We start from the raw sequence: 20,770 nt of genomic DNA, 5'->3' as shown, positions 1-20,770 counted from the left end.
TCACCAAAGCAGGAAAAGAGTAGGAAAAAAACACCCAGCTCTTCTCTCCTCCTGCCCTCTGAATTCCAGGCAGAGTCTCCCACTGGCTGCACCCAAACGGAAGCCAGCCAGGAAAAGATCCTGGGTGATACAGTCCACAGGGTAAGGCTCCTGGGCACAGAGGAGGGCAGTGAAGGGTGGAAAATGGAAAGGGGCACAGTGGGGACAGCCACTAGAGACCACCAGGACAGTGGGATATGAACTACTTGAGACTTTCGTGGGAAGAATGACAAATGGAAGCTCACACAGGAAGGCTGCTGAGCCCTGATCATCATTGTACCCTACAGTGTGTAACAGGGATCATTCTCACCATCTTAGCTAAATTAGCAAGTGTAATGAACATTAAATATAATTCATGACATAATTTTTAGCTGGTCAAGTTTAATTACCCCAAAATTGCGTGGTAAAACTGGGACATTTTGAAAAGTAACTGTAGGCCGGCCCTGTGGCTTGGTGGTTAAGTGCGCGCACTGCAATGCTGGTGGCCCGGGTTCGGATCCCGGGTGCGCATCGAGGCACCACTTCTCCGTCCATCCTGGGGCCGAGTCCCACATACAGCAACTGGAGGGATGTGCAGCTATGACATACAACTATCTACTGGGGCTTTGGGGGGAAAAAATAAAATAAATAAAATCTTTAAAAAAAAAAAAAGAAAAGTAACTGTATGAGGGAAATACTTCCATCTATCTGTCTGGGCCTCAGTTTCTTATCAACAGAAAGAGAATAATATCTACCTTTTGAGCATGTTCTGAGAATTCAGTTAGATGATGTATGTAAGGTGCTTAGCACAGGGCCTGGAACCAGTAGGCATTCAAATGTAGATTGTTGCTATTATCATTATGTCATTTTACTCATCTTACTCTATTTAACATTGCTACAAATGGAGCTTGCTTCTGCATGGGTTTCCCATCATGCTGGCCATTATAGACAAGTTCTAGAATATTCTAATCTGATCTGGAATATTCACCCTATGTATCTGCATAGGGTTCCGCCAAAAACATAATGACACCACTATTTGAACAATAGTGTCCAGATATAAAGCACTTCCGCAATCATTATTGTACTGATTCTTAGAATAACCCAGGAATTAGTATCTGTTTTAAGATAGGGAAACTGAGGCTGAAAGACACACAACCCAGACTTTCTAACTGCAAAATACGTCACAACTGACTGGTCTTACTCTCTCACTATGGCTCTTTATCTACTATTAAGTATTAAGTTTCATGTCAGGGTCTATTTTAGAATTGACCAGAAAAGTTAATGTGGACTTTAGGTTGAATCAAGTACTCTTTGTGAATGTATATCACAAGTACTTTCTATGGTTTATTTCATCTTTCCTTGTGAAAAACTGCTTGAGATCTTGGCCAGTGATTGTGTTTCTTTGCTTTATCAGGAGAGGTACAGCCTGAGAAAAAATAAGGCCCTACCCTTGAGTTGTTCTGATCTGACTCAACCTATAGGATTGCCTTGGCGTTGGGGACGAACAGTCACAGGTGCCCTGTCCCCTCTGTTGTATCATGGCCCTACAGCTGTGCCAAACTGGAATCCTTCCATCACATCTCCTGCTGGGTAAAATGCCCTTCCTTGGTACGAAATCCTTAAAAGGAAAGAACCAGGCTCTCCTCTCCCCTGTCACTCCCTCATTCTAAGGAAATATCTAAAACCTAAGGGATGGAAAAGTGAGATAGGAAACAGAGACTATTTTCCAGGCTTTTTAAAGCATCAAATCATGATGTATTTCATCTCTGCCAATTCACATGCAATCAACCTATGAAATTATACTTAAAAGCCAAAGATTGGAGCAGGGACCTTTGCAAATGATGGTGCTCTGTGATTTAGGCAGGTCTCATTTTCATTGCCAGAAAGAAAAATAAGAGAGGATGACTAAGAGCAGACTTGGAATATTTTATTAAAAATAATTTTTAAAATACAGGCCACTTGACTGGTGGGGGTGGGGCCTGCAAGGTGACATGAGATCGGATGTGGCAAAGCCTTACGGTCAGGCTGCTCTGGGAGGAAGTGGGGCACAGTGGTGCTCATACACAGTGAGCAGAGCTTTAGAGTCAGACCTGCTGGAGAGTCCTGGTGCTGCCACTCACCTGCCATATGGCCTTGGACCAGTCACGTCAATGTGCTGAGACTCAGTTTCCCCGTGTAAGATGGTACTCATTGTAGTGTGGCCACCCACACACCATGTGGTGAGATAATGCACACTTGAGTGCTTAGCACAGCGCCAGGCACATCCAAAGCACTCAACAAACTTGACTCATTAGGATGCTTTCAGCTTTCTTGTCACTCGGCTAATTTCACCACACTAGATTCTGCTGCCCCATTTAGACAGCCAGCATAAAGTAAAACAGAATAGGATGAATTACTCAACCACTCAAATCAACTCTTTAATGTAAACAAGAGCATATTTAATGTTGCTACTTGGAATAGTTAAGAATTGACACACAATAGTCTACAAAAAGGTACTCCGAGTTTTGAAGTATAAGAAACATATGCCTGAGTCTAGAAAGGCAGAAACAAATATATGTAGAACACACATTACGTAGATTCCAATAAAATTACCTATTTTCACTTTTTACCCCTGCAAGGCTGACGAGGGTTGGCTTCCTTCCGTACCCACTCTGCAGCCCGATTCCTATCTTGCTCTCTCCAATTCAACACAGCTGTGTTTAGCTATGGTTCCTTCCCTGTGCTGGGGCCCTGGGAACACTGAGACGCACAGGAGGTAACTGCGCCTTCAAGAATTCATAGTCCAGTAGGGGAGATAAACATCTATTGGCCTCAGTTTCTGCCCGGTCCCATCACTGGGGAGGGTTTACACACGGATTCCGGCTCTCAGGTGTGGGGGTTCACAGGGGCAACTTTAAGTTTGCCTCCTGCCAATAGGCTCATCTGTGTGTCTGCCCAGGTGAAGGCAAAGCCATTTGACTGTGCCTTTTCTGGCTTTCCTTTCCTCCTCCCCTTCTGCCATGGAATCACCTCCTCTTCCCTCACTTAGAATCAGATCCCTGGGCCTGTCCCATTTTCAGACACACACCCCCGCCACGTCCGTCCCTTCAACAAGAAAGAAAGAAAAGCTTGGGGGACAGCCAATTTTAGTGAATAGAAATTTATTCCCACTACTGTGTTAAATACCACCCCACCCTAAAGACTGGCCTGAAGGAAAATCTGTGTGATTATTTAAGACTGCGTGTTGGAGGAGAGGACAAGGATCAACAAGGATATCAGAGGATATGAGCTCCCATCACCTCCTCTGCTTGGTCAGGTTTCAAGATCTCCAACCGTCTGGACGCCCAGTGCAGCGAGCTGGATATAGGGCTCTCAAGCCAGGGACACGGGTGACACAGAGGCGAGGACAAGCCACAGGACTGGAGAGCTGGAGATGTCTGAGTGAAGGTAGATACCTTGGCCTCAGGGAACTGAGGGAACCTCAGCCCCCAGTCTAAGGCTCAGGTCCCAGGCGTTTTATGAGATGTGAATGAGAAAAGAGGAGAGAGAGAAAACAGTGTACTGATGAGCAGAAATTTGATATTGACACTGATTATAGCTATAAAGAATCGACTATATAAGGAAACTGAAAAATTAGTTTGGTTATGTCAACATACATCTAATCATAGTCATTTATGCTACCCGCCTTCCCGTTTGTATATAACGGCTATGTTATACTGTAACAATGATGTACTTTAATAAACGTGGTTCAGAGTGGTTCTAAGTTTTATTTGATTAGGTGAGTAAGTGATAGACCTGGGTGCCAGCCTGCACAATTTCTTCCTCAAGTTACATAGTCCTCTGTTCTCAACTTAACAGATGATGAACACCATTGCTTTTAAGCTATTAGATAGAATGGAGTATGGGGTGTGTGTGTCCCTATCTATTCAGTATTTCCCCTGATAACTTTTTATTATCTAAGCAATTGCCTTACAGTCTTCCTGTTCCCTGTGCTTAGAATTTGTGATTTTTTTTTCACTCCAGTGCTTCATAGTCATGAAATAGTAAAATTTCTTAAAAATTAAAAAAAAAAAATTTGTTTTGTTCTCTTGTCACTGTATAAGGCGAGTGCTTCTAACCAGTTAGACATCTATACGATCACCCAAAGACCAGCACTCCTTCTCTCTGTGGTTTCACATCCTTCTGGAATGACCCATTTTTTCCCCTGACACACACACATATATATCTAGACACCTTCTCAATTATTCTGATTAGATCTTAAAATTAATAAATTATGTTACCATGCCAGCTCAGTTTAGAGCTTAAATAACAAATTCGCTAAATTACTATCATACAGAACTTTGAGCCCGTTCCCTTTCACAAGACCCGCAGCCAAATAGGAACTGCGGTGTCAGAAGGGAAAGCGCAGCAGTTCCTGACATGAGAGCGAGACTCTCTCACTTCTGTTCCAAGTTCTGCTGCAATTACTTGGAGCAGTTTGATTCTGTACCTGAAAGGTTTTCCCTCAACCTGTTTTGGTGAATGAGAGAGGAATACTTAGCACGTAAAATTGGAGTTCTTTGGGTGAAAGGTAAGACCGCAAATAACAAATGCTTTTTTTAGAATTACAGAGAAATATAGTGATAACTGTTTAAAATCATTAGGCAGTTTTAAAGTATCTTATGTTATTGAACTGTGTTTTATATACAACTCTGAATAACAGCTGGGTGGAAAATTAATTGTGAGGATCAATTTATGGTCATTTCAAAATTTGATTATCTAGTAAAATCTAGCAGGCAAGTGGCTTCAACAAAATTTCTACTTTGGGTGAAAATAACACTACAAACATATGGCAGAGCCCCAGAAGATTATTTCACACATACAGAAGTTTGTTTGTGAGTATGAAGGAAAAGACTTCCCAAGTGTGAAAACTAATTATAAACAAGAGCTAAACATTTTGTTATTATTTAAATAAAATGTGTCTTTAAATAGGGAATTCTTTGGAAAACTCACTTCATTGCCCAAAATTATGCAGACTATTTTAGTTTTTTAATCGAACACGGAATAGTCATTATAGCTTCCCAAGGGATCTTCCAATTGAACTGGGCAAAGAGTTCATTTGTAGAGTGTACTTAGTAAAAACATCCAGTGGCCAAGTCCCATCAACAACTGTATCCAAAAGGAAACGCTGCTTGGGATGTGCCCAGAAAGAGCATCAACCCTTGCTGGCTTGCCTGCTCTCCCTGTCCCCGTCAGCCGTCAGGGTGAGTAAATGAGTGTTGGGTGAAGTCTCTTGGGGTTTAGAAGATCTTGCACTCATTAATGGAGAAGAACCTCCTCCTGTTGCGTCTCCTGGCTTGGTTGACGGCAGTTCGGACAGCACACTCAAATACCTGCTGTACCCCCCGGTTGCTAAGAGCTGAGCACTCCAGGTAGCCCTTTGCTCTCACATCCTGGGCCAGTCTCTTCCCTTCTATGGCATTGATGCAGGAGGCCCTGTGGGGTCCCACCTCCCGCTGGTCAGTCTGGGTGGCCACCACTAGCACGGGGGTACAGGGCAAGTTGCTCCTGATTTCACCAATCCACTTGTTCTTCAGGTTCAGAAAAGAGTTATGGTTGGCCACGGAGTAGCACATTAGCACCACATCTGCCTGCTGGTAGGACAAGGGGCGGATGCTTCTGAAGGCATCATTGCCAGCTGTGTCCCAGAGACCCAGGCTGATCTGTATGCCGTCCATGAAGACGTCCACGCCCGTGTTCTCGTACACTGTGGGCTTGTAGGCCTCCGGGAAGGTCTCTGAGGTGAAGCGTACTAACAGAGAGGTTTTCCCCACGGCAGAGTCTCCTACCAACACACACTTGATGGAACTCAGCATCTTCCCAGCCTGCATTCTTAGTTACACGTTCAGAATCCCGAGGAAAAGAGCCCTCAGTGGGCTGCTGAAGCAAAGGCCATTCAACAAGGGGGAGAAAAACCAGATGGGTTGGCGTACTCAGGACCTCTGACAGCAATCTGCAGAATGTTACTTCTCCCCGTCCATCTGAGGAAGACGCACGATCTACTGTGAAAACCTCCGAGGGCTAGTCTTCAACTGGAACAGAAAGAGAAAGGGGGAAACTAAGTCTTTCTTTTCTGATGACGGGGCGCTTCCTCATTGGCAAACTGATTAAACATGACACCCACCTCAGCGTAGCCGTCGGACCCCACTCGCCCAACCCACTCTTCCCCCCAACAAAGAAGGCTTGGATCTGTTATCCCCCAGCACATGCACCCACAACTCCACCCAGTCAAGAAACAGAAGCTGATTTTATCTCTAAATCAGCCTAGTGATAAAAACACAAGCAACCGCTCTGATCATAACATGAAAAAGACCTCAATAGCAACCTGGTATGTGAATGAGATGTTTTCAAACAGCTCTCTATTGGCTTCTGCTCCGAGAAGTGGGGAAGGCAGCCGACACCGCTCTCCGTCGCTTCAGTTTCTAATGCATCCCAGCCACTTTGGGAGCTGCAAAAAAGAGAAATGTAATAAGCAACAGATATTGTAAGCACTTCCCTTCATTTATTGCTTAATCAGCCGGTCCTTGGTTCATGTGGGAATTTGAGGTCAGAGAAAAGAAATGACCAAAACTCTAAAAATTTGCTATGGTTTTTCCCTTGAGGTTTTTCCAAAAAATTGGCTACAGATGTAATGGAAAGGACACTGTCTTCAGCATTTTCTACATCTGAAATCAGACTCCATTACCTATACAACAATAAGGCTTTGAGAACGCGTTACTTGATCTCCAAGCCTCATTTTGCACATCTGCAAGATTGTGATAAATTTAGGAACCACTTCTCAGACATGTTGTGAAGATTAAATTCTTTCTTTCTTTCAACATTTCTGGACAGCTACCTATGTATCAGAAACTCTGCTAGGCCCGTGGTTAAACAAAATGACTTTCTTAAAAGCAGCCATATTTGGTGACTGCCACTTAAACAGGGCTGCATAAATATGATGGAATCTGAATTTCATAAAAGGATCAAATAAATTCTCATTTACTGCAGGTGAGAGAGCTCCAGACAATGAGCTCAGCCTTGGAGACAGCGTCCGTCTGCTGACGGACCTCATCACAAGGCCAGCCTAGCTTCAAAGGAAAAGTCTTTCAGATCAAAATTCAAAGGAAAGGTTATTAACACAACCTCCCCCACTGGCGATCTTCCTGACATGTCATATGTAAAGTAATGTAAAGGAGACCTACAGGTCTGCATCAAAACATAAGTTTTAAAAATCACTCCTCTAAATCCTGACATTCCCTTCCAAGACATTTTTATCCTTGTCAACCTACTGTCTCTGTTTGTTTAATTAAAGATAATACCTTTGCAAATGAGTTAATCAAATAAATAATTCACATGACTTTCATGCACTCATTTTTTTAACCACATATAAGCTGGATGACCTCTGCCAAGGTACTCAAACTCTCTGAGCCTTGGTTTCTTCATAAAAATGAGAATAAGAAAAGTACCTTCTTCATGCAGTTATTGTAAAGATTCAGTGTGTGGAAAGTCTGGCTTAGCACAGAACCTGGCACGTGGGATCTATAGAGAGGCATATCATATTTTTATACTTCCACTATTATTTATTTAACATGCCAAATATTGAATGTCTATAGCATAGCAGCTAGGATGTCAAATATTCTGCTGGACTCTACCTAAAGACTTACCTTGGGTCACTCTCAGACACCATGGTCCTGGAAACCTCTTGGTCACCAGACCTTTGAGCAAGATCTCCTTGGGAGCTCCACTGGGTCTCAGACTTTAGCTCCTTAGACCTACGAATGACTTCACCAGATGCATCTGTGACCCCCTCAGTACTTAGTCCAGTGCCAAGACCTCTTAAGACATTTTTCAAGTTTGATTTTGACCTCAGTGTAGCAAAACCAGAACTAGGAAAAATGTGCATGTGTCAGGCTTTTGGTTATTACATAAAATCTTTCTAATAGATTGAGTAAAGCCACATTTCCTGAGTAAATATCTGCAAAAGGAAGTTAACGAGGCAAAACTGTTAAGAACACAGGCTCTAAAATCGGGTAGATCTGGAATTGAATTCAGGCTGCCCAACCAACTCCCTGTGTGACAATCTTGGAGGAGTTTCTTAACCTCCCTACGCCTCAGTTTCCTCTGTAAAGTCAATGAAATAATACCTACAACACAGGGTTGTTGAAAGTATTGTGCGCTTAGATGTATAAAACCCTTAGCATAGTGCATAATGTAAACATACTGTATGTACATAGCAAACATGCAAGTAGTCCTTATTATTAATATCAATGTTAAATAATAATTATTAAAAGTAATGATAAACAATTATCAGTTATAAGTAGGGAAATTGAAGTAGCACTAAAGAGGTTTCTCTTGGAAAGAGTGCTCTGTGTATCTTATACCCAGCCATGACTACAAAAAATACATATATAGGATTTCTTCTAGTAGCATAAAAATAAAAATATGATATGAACAAAGAAATTCGTGTCTGAGCTTTGCCACCCAGAGAGCTCCAAAGAGTCAGAATGGAGAAAAGGCTCTGTTCAGTCAAGTGACCTTCATTCCCCAGCCAGTTCTGGCACTAAGAGGCACAATCAAGTCAACTCTCAGGGCCTCAGTTTCCCAAATTGTAAAGTGGCTAGACAAGATTAGCTTTCTCTGCAGTTCTATTAAAACCGAGGCCAAAGGAGAAATCTTTATCGCCTGCCAAAGTGAGTACAAGAACATAAACCTCTGCATTATTCCATAGCAGTAAAGATGGATGATAAGCCCTGATGACATGCGTAGCCGTCAGCAGATGGCTAAATATGGAGCTGGGAGAGGAGGGGCAGGGAGGAGCTGCAGTCCAGGTTAGAGCAATGCACTATATAGATATGCCAGATCAGATGGTGTGCCACATGTACTAAGCCAGAGCTTGCGTCACATCGTCAGTGTGGAAGGCTGATGGGCTTGATTTCAGTTGAATTTCTCCAAAAGGGAAAGATCCTCCCAAAAAGGGCCTTTGGGTGACAAATAAAAGCGGGTTTTCAGTGGTATTTCACAAGTGGCTAACTGACGGGTGCTCCAATTATATGTCTCTCAACACAGCAGAGTTACCAAGAGTGACTTCAGACAGCGTCATGAGTGATGCCACTGTGTGAACCTTTTAGGACTTAAATCAGACTGGAATTATGGAACCTTCAATCCCAGAACCTCTCAGGTCTCCATACCTCGATTTCTCTTCCCTTTCTCCTCTTTTCACCATTTTCACAGAGAGGACGCCTTCAACAGGCCCCAATGGTTCACACACAGACAGAGGAAGGGGAAAGGAGGGCTCCATCTTGTGAAGGCAAATGTGTCGGGTGCTTCTGTCTACCGTAGCAAAGGGACAAAGGCAGACGAAAGGGCGAGTTTAGAGAGGAGGCATCCTAATCCAGTTCTTCTGGAGAGCTGAGGGCGGTCCAGGAGGAAATCCTGGTTTCACTTTATTCTCAATTCTCATCCCAACTAACAGATACCCCCTCTTCACTATCACTCTTTCTTCAGACACACTCTGTGCTTCTCTATTTGCCTAGAAAGACCTGCCCTTCACTCACCTCCCAACTCCCACCTCTTCTTGAAAAATCTCCTTAGATCACCTGACCCTCTGCGCCTGCGCGTCTAACGCAGCCATCATCACACTGCCGGTCCTCTTGTGCTTGTCCTTCATCTGCAGAACCGGAATAAGACCTGCCCTGCCTTCCTCACAGGGAGCATGTAAGGATCAGGTGGACTTACATAGCGATATCAGGCTAACAACATAGCGATAATTTGTGCTTGTACTTTTACAAGACTTTGTATGTTTGGAAATAGTCTCTTGTTTGTTTTGTGAGAAAGCCCCCTCAGAACGATAGAGCACGATATAAAACTAAGGTGAAATTATGACTATTACTAACTAATTATTATTATTGCAGGTTTTAGGTTATCTGGGCTTTGATTGAGGTGGTTTACTTCAAAATGCTGATAAAATCCTCATAGTTTTTCAAAAATAAGAACCCATGGCAGGTAGTGGCCAAGGATGGCCTATCAATCACAGAGAATGCATCTAAATGTCATCCTCCTCAGAAGAGCTTTGGCAAAGGACCTGCACTGGCAGCAGCCAATTCACTCATCACAGAAATTGATTCCGTCGTGAATCTAACACACATAGAAGATTAGGAAATCATCATTCTCCTCAGCAACTCATCTACCGCCAGCGCCTTCCATCCGTGACCCCTCCACAGCCTAGCAGGGACACCACATCAAGAGCAGGCTTGCTCAGGATGGCTGAACCCACAGAGAGCACCCCATCTGGCAAGGGGGCTGGGTGCTTCATTTCCTTTCTTTTTCTTGAGGGAAAGAGAATCAATTCCAAAAATCTCAAGCAATTTAGTAGAAAAAAACCGTGACCATCTCTAAATTTTATCACTCCAACTCTTCTTCAGTTTTCATTCTCTAATAAATATATACTTATATATATCTTCTAAACATTTTTTCAGATTTTTAAAATTTTTAATTTCAACATAGTCTACACACTTGCCAGGTTTTAGATAAATAGTTTTCGTTGTTTCAACAATTCATTAATTGCACAGCCATTCCCCATTGTTAGTAGTCTTTGAGGTAGTTCCAGTATTTCACCACAATTAGACAACTGTGCATTATATATATATACACACACACACAAAGACACATATACATATATGTATATATATTATGGATATATATATACACACACACAAACATATGTATAAACACACACAAAAACACACACATATATGTTACTTTTACGTAGACAATTTTCTTGGAGGATATATTCACAAAAGTGGTATTAGTGGGTCAACGGGTCATTTCTCGAATTTTATTTACGTTATTGAGCATCGTCCAGGGACTGTAACAAGTACTTTGTATGTATTATTCATTAGTTATTTTATTCATTTTAAAAAACACTTGTTTAGGGCTATGTGGTGGGCACTGTGACAGGTCCTGAGAGCATAATAGTGAAAAAGATAGTTGCTGTCTTCGTGGAGATTACCATTTCACAACTACAGAGACTTCAGGAGGTTGAGAATCTTGCCTACAGTCACACAGCGAGGAAATAGTGGAGGCAAAGTTAGACCTAAACAGAGTCTGACCCCAAAGGTGCAGCAGCTCCACGTGTCCCCCGCACCCCATAATTCCCTCAGCCCTACCCAAGGCATCTCAAATAAAACTATGCTTCCTAAGCAAGCCCAGTTTCAAGACGTTTTTCTAGCCATCCCTTCCAACCAGGTCCCTACTTCTATTCTCTCCCTACAAATAAAGAGTTCTTGATATTTTACAAGAAGTGTGCTGTCTTGATCTGGAAGCTGGTTCCACAAGTGTGTTCGGTTTGTGAAAATTCATCAAGCTGTAGACCTAGGACGTGTTCACTTTTCTGTATGTCGATTAAACTTCAGTAAAAAGTATTTTTAAAATGTTACTGCCACTGCTGTAACCATCTTCTCAAGTAGCATTTTATCTTAAGTTTCATCTTGCAAGAGTTTATTTCACTAATTCTCAACCCTACTTTAGTAATTCCCCTTAGCGTGTTTATAATTGCTACAAATAAGGATTAAATTCCCATTCAAAATCACAAAAGGAAATCATTCTTGAATCAGTTTATTTTTATACACAGATCATATCTATTCCAAATGGATTTTGTTCTGAAAGTTCACTTGCAAGATGCTGGTTTGCAACTTTTAATACGTGTTCTCCAGAGTCAAGGTTCTATGCGGTATTTACATTCCTAAACCTAAAGCCTATTTAGCCCCCTCACAGTTGAATTAAAATGGAACATCGCCAGGCCCTGAGGCCTCCCATTATCTTGGTACCCTAAGCCTGGAAGGCTCCCTGAGCCTGTGAGCCCTGCCCCTCTGACCCCCAGGCCAAGTAGAGACCATGTCACCCTTCCTCTCCTTTTTCCCAGCCACCCTGCCCTGATTGGTCTCTTCCACTCCCAGGAGCACAATAATCGGATTGTCATCATAGGTCTATAGAGTTCTCAATCTGGTCCAAGCGCAGAGTCAAAAGCAAGACCAGCCAGCCAGGCAACTGCCCTGAGCACCATTAAAAGACAGTAAAATCTCATCTCAAAACTAAGGTGATGGGAAAATGTAGTTGCCACAACTTCTCTCAAAGTAGTCAGAAGGAATATTCTGAAAAACTCCTTGGAGTTGAGGGTGCAACCCCCACGGGGGCAGGCTCAAGGCAGGTCACATTGTCTCTGAACCTCTTCCTAAGGAATGTTTTACTTACTGAAGGACTCATGTTTTCTCAGTTGGCTATGCATGTCTGGGGTCTACGCTGAATTGTTCCCGCAAAGAGAGAGCAAAGAGGCAAATATACGCATATTTAACTGTTCTATGATGTAATGACACTATAAAGCAAGGTAGTCCAACTATGGTTCACCCGCGGGCCAAACCCAACATCTGTTTTTGTATGGCCCACGAATTAAGAATTGTTTTTACATTTTTTAACGGTTGAAAAAAATCAAAAGAACAATATTTCACGACATGTGAATGTTATATGAAATTCAAATTTCAGTGTTTGTAAATAACATTTTATTGGAACATGGCCATGCTTTTTCATTCACATTTTGTCTACAGCTGCTCTCTTGCTACAGCTCCAAGTTGCAACAGAGAGTTTATGGCCCACAAAACCTAAAATATTTGCTATCTGGCCCTTTACAGAAAAGTTTGACAACCCTGCTGTAGCAAGAGAGGCAATTCAGAGTAGGAAGGAGAGCACAGACTCTGGGGTCAGGTAGGCTTGGGTTTGGCTCCAACATCTGCCACTTACTGTGTGATCTTGGGCAAATTACTTAACCTCTCTGAGCTTTAGTTCCTTTGTCAATAGAGGCAATATAGCAAAGTGATTAAAAGCACAGCAGTATAGCAAAGTGATTAAAAGCAAAGTAATTAAAAGCTCTGGGACCATACTGCCTTCCAGCTCCACTAACTGCTAGCTGTGTGATCTCATGAAAGTTATTTAACCTTAACAACCAAAGTTACTAGGCCTTAGCTTCTTCAACTATAAACAGGCAATACAGTACCTATCGTATGAGGTTGTTGTATGGGATTAAATGGGTTAGCACGTAGAATGGTGCCCGGCACAGAGTGAGTACTATAGAAGTATTTACTGTTACTATTATTTACCTTCAAGGGTTGCTGTAAGATTATTAGAGCTAGTGTATGTCACGAGCCTAAAACAGTAACTGGAACCGAATAGGCCCTCAAAATAGTAACTGCTGTGATTCTGTTAATATGAACCAGTACTATAAAACCCAGAAGAGGAAGCAATTAACTCTCTGGAGGTGGGAGAAAGGAGTGGCGATTAGGGAACCGTACATTTAAAAGGTGACATCTGATCTGTAGGACGAATAAGATTTTGACAAGCAAAGAAGAATAAGAAAAGGCATGGGGACGGAGCATGTGCAAAAGCCCAGCAGCATGAAAGCACATGTTTGGTTTGGGGAAGTGGAAAGTGCTTAGTTCAGGGAGGCTGCACTGCGGGATGCTCGGTGGGAAGTAGGAAGAGGACAGTGAAGGGAGTTAGCAGAAATGAGCCTGTATTTGTTTTCATACAACCCAAAATTGTTTTGGGCTTGTCGGCATCTATAGCACAGTATTAGCTCCATAGCCAATTAAAATCCCCGGGCCTTTTGCACATATACTCTTACCAATCCATTCTCTTCTAACTGAAATCTTACCTGTTCACTAGACTTTTTGAGCACCTGTTATGCATCAGGCATTGTGCTACACAATGGGGCTGATACCAAGTTGAATAAGACACAGTCCCTGCCCTCATGAAACTTAAGAGTCTAAAGGACAATACAAGCCATAAACCTCAACAAGTGTCCAAAGGAGGAGCAAATAAAGTGCCAACAAAGGAAAAAAGTGCTGCTTGCAGCAGGCAGGGATCAAGGAAGGCTTTGGGGAGGCCACAATATTAGAACACGGCCCTAAAGACAATTGAGCTTGAGATGCACAGAGATGAAAGAGAAAGAGAAAAATGACAGAGGAAACAAGAACACTTGGGGCACGTAAGGGGATGGCGAGCAGTTCGGTCGGGCTGACATGTAGAGTACAGAGTGGGAGACAAAGCTGGGCTTCAGGAAGCTCATTGCTGTGGCAGGTCAGGCTGGATTATAAAGGGAAAGATCAGAGAGGCTAGTTTGGAGGCTCCTGTAGGAATACAAGGGAGTGGGAACAAGGAGGCTTTATCTAGAGGGGATGCTATGAGGCTAGAAAGGAGGAGAGAGACCTCAGCAATATCTGCGAGGTAGAACTGACTGAGGCCGGCGCTGAGAGGACTCTGAAGCCATAGGCCTGGGGGCCTGGGAGGAAGCCGCTGGCAAACAGGAACCGCTGGAGGAGAGACAGTCCTGTGAGACCAGCTGGAGAGTTTGGTGTCTCAGATTGAGGTGCCTGCTGACAAGCCAGAGATTTCAGGAGAGCCAAGAGGGCTGTGGCCACCTTACAAGGGATAAGAATGAGTGTGAAGGGAAGAAGTGGTGGCAGCGAGGATAGTGTTTATTTTTTCATGAACTTTGACATGAAATATTCAGTTACACACGTGTTCTTGTCTACGTTGTCTATGACGCAAAAAAAAACTTATCCAAGAACAGGTGGTTTTTGGATAAACTAATTAGTCTATTCCTATGATCAATATCCTTTAAAATAGCAGTGTACAAGTATATTAACGAACAGGGGAAAAGGCTCCCTAAGCTGAACGTGAAAAAAGCTGTTTTTAAAATATGTCAAGTATGATTCCACAGATATGAAAAAGTCTAGAACAATATATACCAATATGCTAAGGTGAATTGTCTCTGGTCCTGGGACTGGAGGTGATTCTCATTTTCTTTTCCTCGCTTATGTGCATTTAACAATATTTCTGCAATAAGCCCGTGTTACTTGTGTGATGTTGAAATGCTTTGTAAGTGTTGTTTTGTTTTCTAAGTTTGGCTTAGAAGCGAAAGAAATGGCTGATCTGAGATCCCTTGAGGAATTTCTATGAGCCCCCATCAGTGTCCAAAGACAAAAAAGTTTCTAGATCTGGACAACTGAATTTGCTTGAAATTGCGAGAAGCACTATCTCTGGCTTCTGGTTCCTTTTTAAAGGTCTGTCTTGGAGAGAAGACAGGCAGAGCTGAGTAATTCTGCCTCCTCTCACAAATATCCCAAACCCATTTCTCTTCTTCTTGCTCATAAGAGAGTTTTTAAAGTCCTTTTATATTTTTTAGATATTCAAAGAATGTTGAATACGGCCTGGGTATTAGATGACATTAAGGAACTCTTGCTAATTTTGTTAGGTGATAATCATATTGTGGTCATATATATTTTTTAAGTCCTTATCTGACAAGTGAAATGAATATGATGTCTGAGATTTATTTTAGATCATTCCAGAAAAACAACAACAATAAGAAGTAAGGATAATGGATGAAATAAGTTGGAGAAAATGTTGAGAACTGTTGAAGTTGAATGATGGATTCATGCGGGTATATTAGTCTATTCTCTCTACTTTTGTGTATGTTCAAAATTTTTCATGATAAAAGTTTTAAAGGTTGGGGTCTTTTGTTTTCTATCGCATTTCGTCCAAGCTGTAGTTTTATTCTCATCTTTCCTTAAAGAGAAAATGCAAAAAAAATCACCAAAAACAAACAAAAAAAGGTATAAATCATGCTACAGTGACTTTTTCAAGTTGGTGCATCAAATAACAAGTGACATAGGGTAGACAATACTAAGGCTTAGAGCCTGCCTCCCAGTGGAAGGAATACGGAGGAGGAAAAGTCACAGTCCCGAGTCAGGATCCCCCATCAGGTCATAAAAAGAAAAACTTGAGCTTCATGTGCAAGGTCTACCTGCATCTCAATAAGACATCGCCATCTGTCCCTGGGAAGTAAGGGCCACTTCTAGAAAATATTCTAGCCAAAGGAGACTCTTGAAGTACTTTGAGATTACCTAACTCTTAACTTCCTAGTTTGTATAATTACCTTCACTAACTTCCCTTGGCCCTCCTTGCCCCAATTCTGCAGAACTAGCTCTTTGCAAAACAGCAAAAAGTCATAATGAAAATAACTTAAAAAGACAAGAAAAGAAACTCAGGAGTGACAATGTATTACCTACACAAAACCAGATCACAAATCAAAGGAATTCTGAGAGTGAGGAAGACCCTCTGCCCTGGGGGTCTTTTTTGTCTGAAAAGGTGGGGGGACAGAAGGGCGTTTCTGCTTTAGGATTTTGTGTTTTCCCCTAGATTTAAAAGTAGCTCCCTGTCTGATCTTTACTTACTGTGAAAATATGAAATCTGCCTGTTGTCTGGGTAGACCTCCACCAAGCCCAGATACCTCCAAGCTCTAAAGCACCACCTACGACGAAGAAAACCATCACATCCCAGGGTTCCCCATCCCTTCTCACAGGACACACCACCACAACCATCATTCAACACGCATATTCGAGCCATTGGTGGCAACCAGCATTCCCTCTCTGATTTGCTGATCCAATCAGACTGAAAACGGCCTCCCATTCTGGCAAACTTCTTGCCGCATTTTCTCTGGACCATTTCTACACAGCTGTTTTTTCTGATTATAAAAGTAATACATACACATTATAGAACATTTTGAAACTACTGAACTCGCTAAAGGACAACCAACTAGCTGGAGAAAACCGACTCCCACCTAGAACCAAAAGTGCAAGATATTAGTGTACCTTTTCCTGTTTCTTTTTTTCAGCATGCCATTTTTTTTCAAAACTAACACCCTGATTTCTATATAGTTTGGCATCTTGCTTTTTTATTTAACATTTACATCATAAATATTACCTATATCATTAAGATTCTTCAAACAATTTTAATGACTGTGTAATATTTCATTACATGAATATAATATTATTTATTTAATCAATTGCCTATTGTTGGACACTTAAATTGTTTCTAATTTTTACTATAATAACACTGAGTGAACATTTTTAAAATAAATTTGTATAAATATGTGATTATTTCTTTAGAATAAGTAGATATGAGTGGAATTACTAGAACAAAAGAAATGAAAAAATTAGACCAATTTATAGTCCATAAGCAGTGTATAAGAGTATTCATTTTATCACACTACCAACTATCACTGGCCATAATATTTTCCAATTTGATCTATTTTAATTTACATTTCATTTATGACTAGTGAAAATTAAAATTCATCTGTTTGTTGACCTCTTACATTTTTTCTTTTGTAAGTCGTCTGTTTTACCAACTTTTTTAGCAAGGTGGTCATAATTTCTTAATGATTGTTTAAAATCTTTTTAGAGATTAAGGATATTAATCTTTTCTTGGTTAAATAAATACATTGCAAATTTTTATATGGATATATATATATATATATTTTTTGTGCCTGTGTATTCTGGGAATTCCCCAAATTCCTGGCACTCCCCAGTCATTGAGCAACCCCTAAAGAGAATGTAAAATAGCATGTTCCCTGATGTGGAAAGAAACTTAGCACGATTAGATGCCTGAAAGGTCATCTAGTTCAACCCACTCATTTCCCCCATGAGGGAGCCAAGGCCTAGAGGGAAGAGTGGTTTAGCCGCTGGGGGCTGACTTGAGGCCCAGAAACCAGATCGGCTGAGTCAGCACTCTTTCCATCTACACAGGATTTTTTCAAATATATATTACATCTACATTTTATATCCCACACTTAATTTCCTTAATATTTTAAATGCAAAGCCCATATAGATAGCTCAGATAGATATTCTAAATTGATGGCTTTTTACTCAAAAGATAGTTCCCAGTTTTAATATAAAAAGACTTTTCAAACAGATGTTCCCTTTCTCATTAACTTCTTTTGAGAGATAGATCATCTCTCCTTAGGGGCAATCATTAAGCCTTCCAACATTTTCTAGAATTAGGATAAATCCTTAATTTACCAATTACTCAAACTATAAAAGAAGTCAAGGTTATTTTGTTCTGGATATTTAGCCCAGAGCACTGAATAGAGTGAGGTGATTTAGTTTCAGGTTCAACGTATAAAATTGCCAATATTCCATCATTTGCAAAGAGCCCAGGTTGTAGAGTCAGTGTCTTGGTGAGATTCTCATCTCCATGGCTGATTAGCAGTATAACCTTGGGCAAGTCACATAAGCAGAACTGCAAAATGTGGGCAACGATGCATAGTTTGTAGGATTCTTAACGCAATTAAAAAGAATCCATCTCCCATGCCTAGTAGAGTGCCTGACCCTTAGTAGGTAACAATTAACACTCACATGGTACCTACCATTGGCCAGACACTGTTTGAAGTGCTTTATGAAAATTAGCTCATTAATCATTACAACAATACTACATGGTCAATACCATTGTTGTCTCATTTTACATCTGGGGAAATTAAGGCACAGAGAAGGAAAGTAACTTGCCCAGGATGATAAGCTAGTGAGGAGGGCTGCTGGGGTTTGAACCCCAGCAGTCTGGCCTCCGAGCCCATTTGTAGTGCTGTCTCTACCTCCTCTCCTGCTATCTCTCATTTAGGGGAAGCCTACCTACCTTTGCAACCTTGATGAAACTAAGCAATCTGCTATTATCTGAATGTTTGTGTGCCTCTAAAATTCATATGTTGAAACCTAATCCCCAAGGTGATGGTATTTGGAGGTGGGGCCTCTGGGAGGTGATTAGGTCATGAGGGTGGAGCCCTCATGAATGGGATTAGTGCCCTTATGAAAAAGTCCCCAAAGAGCTCCCTTGCCCCTTCCACCATGTGAGGACACAGTGAGAAGGTGCCATCTATGAACAGGAAGCAAGCCCTCAATAGACACGGACTCTGCTGGGGCTTTGATATTGGACTTCCCAGCCTCCAAAACTGTGAGAAATAAATTTCTGTTGTTTGTAAGCCACCCAGTCTGTGGTACTCTGTTATAGCAGCCCTAGCAGACTAAGACACAATCCTAAAATAAAGGCAGGAGGTGAGGATGGAGAGCTGGAAAGACATTTTTCAGCTGGTGCATGATTTCTTCATTACTACAGTCCAGGTTTCCAACAATATTTAAAAGATTTCTCCCTTAAGCGGACACACTCACACACCACTGGTAGATGTGCAAAAGAGTGTCATCTTTGTAGGAGGCAATTTGACAGAATCCAGCAGTGCACTTAGTGTATTTGACACCCACAGCTGATCATTTTTTAATCTCCCTCATCTATATGACAAAATTAGTTTCAGTAATAATGTGTAAGAGTCAGGAACGATCATTATTCTCTTGATTCATTCTTTAGCTTTAAAATAAACAAGTAATGGGGCCAGCCGGTGGCATAGTGGTTAAGTTCGCACACTCCACTTCGGCGGCCCAGGGTACGCCAATTCGGATCCTGGGCGTCGACCTATGCACCGCTCATCAAGCCATGCTGAGGCAGCGTCCCACACAGAGCAACTAGAAAGATGTACAACTGAGTGACATACCACTATCTACTAGGGCTTTGGGGAGAAAAAAGGAAAAAAGGAAGAAGATTGGCAACAGATGTTAGTGTAGGGCCAATCTTCCTCAAAAAAAATTTTTTTAAATGAACAAGTAACAATTAAAAAAATAAATTTCAATTTTAAAAGCATTATTCAAATGCAGTAAAATATTTTGTGTATGAACTAAAACTTGCATTTATCAATCAAAAATATTACACTTTGCAATTTGCACTCTTCTGCTCTGTTTTGAATTTAAACACAAAACTCCAAGAGGTCACATAGACTAACAGAATTAAAGTAAACCAAGTTCTGGTGAACATGATGTAATCTATGCAGAAATAGAAGTACAATGATGTACACCTGAAATTTTTACAATGTTATAAACCAATGTTACTGCAATAAACAAAAAATTAAAAAAAAAAAAAAAAGTAAACCAAGTTCTGTTTCATAGTGTCTGTAATCATTGTGCTATCGCTCTTCATTTCTAATCTACTGTTTATACTCAGGACTACGTAGTGCCATAGGGGTGGGAATTGCAATCTGCTCCCGGAGTCAGCTCCATACACACCACTAAGAACTTATTCTGACTTTATCACTGCCAGCACATGGTGATAATAAAAAGCAGACCCACATTGGTTTTATTATTGTTTTCAAATTCTCAGCAGGTGATGCACTCCCTTATTGCTGGTGGCTGAAGTGGACCCCTTCCATACCCTACCCTTGGAATGCCCTTGCCAGTAGCTATCAAAATTTTAAATGCATGTACCTTTTAACCAAGCAATTACAATTCTTTGAACACATTGTTCTGTTGTCCCTATGCAAGTAGTCAAGATGTATGTGAAAGAATTTTCATTGCATTATTCACAACAGCAAAAAAAAGAACCGGGAATGAGCCGGCCCCACGGCTTAGCGGTTAAGTGCTCACGCTCCACTACTGGCGGCCTGGGTTCAGATCGCGGGCGCGCGCCGACGCACCACTTCTCTGGCCATGCTGAGGCTGCATCCCACACACAGCAACTAGAAGGATGTGCAACTATGACATACAACTATCTACTGGGGCTTTGGGGGAAAAAAGGAGGAGGATTGGCAATAGATGTTGGCTCAGAGCCAGTCTTCCTCAGCAAAAAGAGGATTAGCATGAATGTTAGCTCAGGGCTGATCTTCCTCACACACAAAAAAAAAAAAGAACTGGGAATAATTGAAAGGTCCATCAAGAGGCAGTGGCTGAATTAATTCTGCCATGTCCATACAGTGGAATCTGATACAGCCTTTAAAAGAATTAAGTCAGCCTATATGCATTGTGCAGAAAGGGTACTCATGATATAATAGTAACCA

General features: G+C 41.5%; 1 protein-coding gene across 3 annotated transcripts in view; it reads right to left on the bottom strand.

Annotated features, from left to right (window-relative positions):
• Positions 1-3,744: 3,744 nt before the first annotated feature.
• RHOH (ras homolog family member H) overlaps positions 3,745-20,770 on the bottom strand; it is a 44,683-nt gene continuing 27,657 nt past the window's right edge. For all 3 annotated transcript variants that reach the window (XM_087434224.1, XM_087434223.1, XM_004418998.3), the window contains 2 exons: positions 6,362-6,484; positions 3,745-6,068 (listed from right to left, as the gene is read on the bottom strand). In XM_087434224.1, the coding sequence (XP_087290350.1) occupies positions 5,277-5,867 (591 nt within the window). In that variant the 5' untranslated portion in view covers positions 5,868-6,068; positions 6,362-6,484 and the 3' untranslated portion in view covers positions 3,745-5,276. The remainder of the gene's footprint in view (positions 6,069-6,361; positions 6,485-20,770) is intronic.

The sequence above is a fragment of the Ceratotherium simum genome, chromosome 8, assembly GCF_057802395.1.
Source record: "Ceratotherium simum simum isolate JZ-2026a chromosome 8, ASM5780239v1, whole genome shotgun sequence".
Lineage (NCBI taxonomy): Eukaryota > Metazoa > Chordata > Mammalia > Perissodactyla > Rhinocerotidae > Ceratotherium > Ceratotherium simum.
Note: the sequence above shows the minus strand (reverse complement) of the source record. Positions and strands in the feature narration are given on the sequence as shown.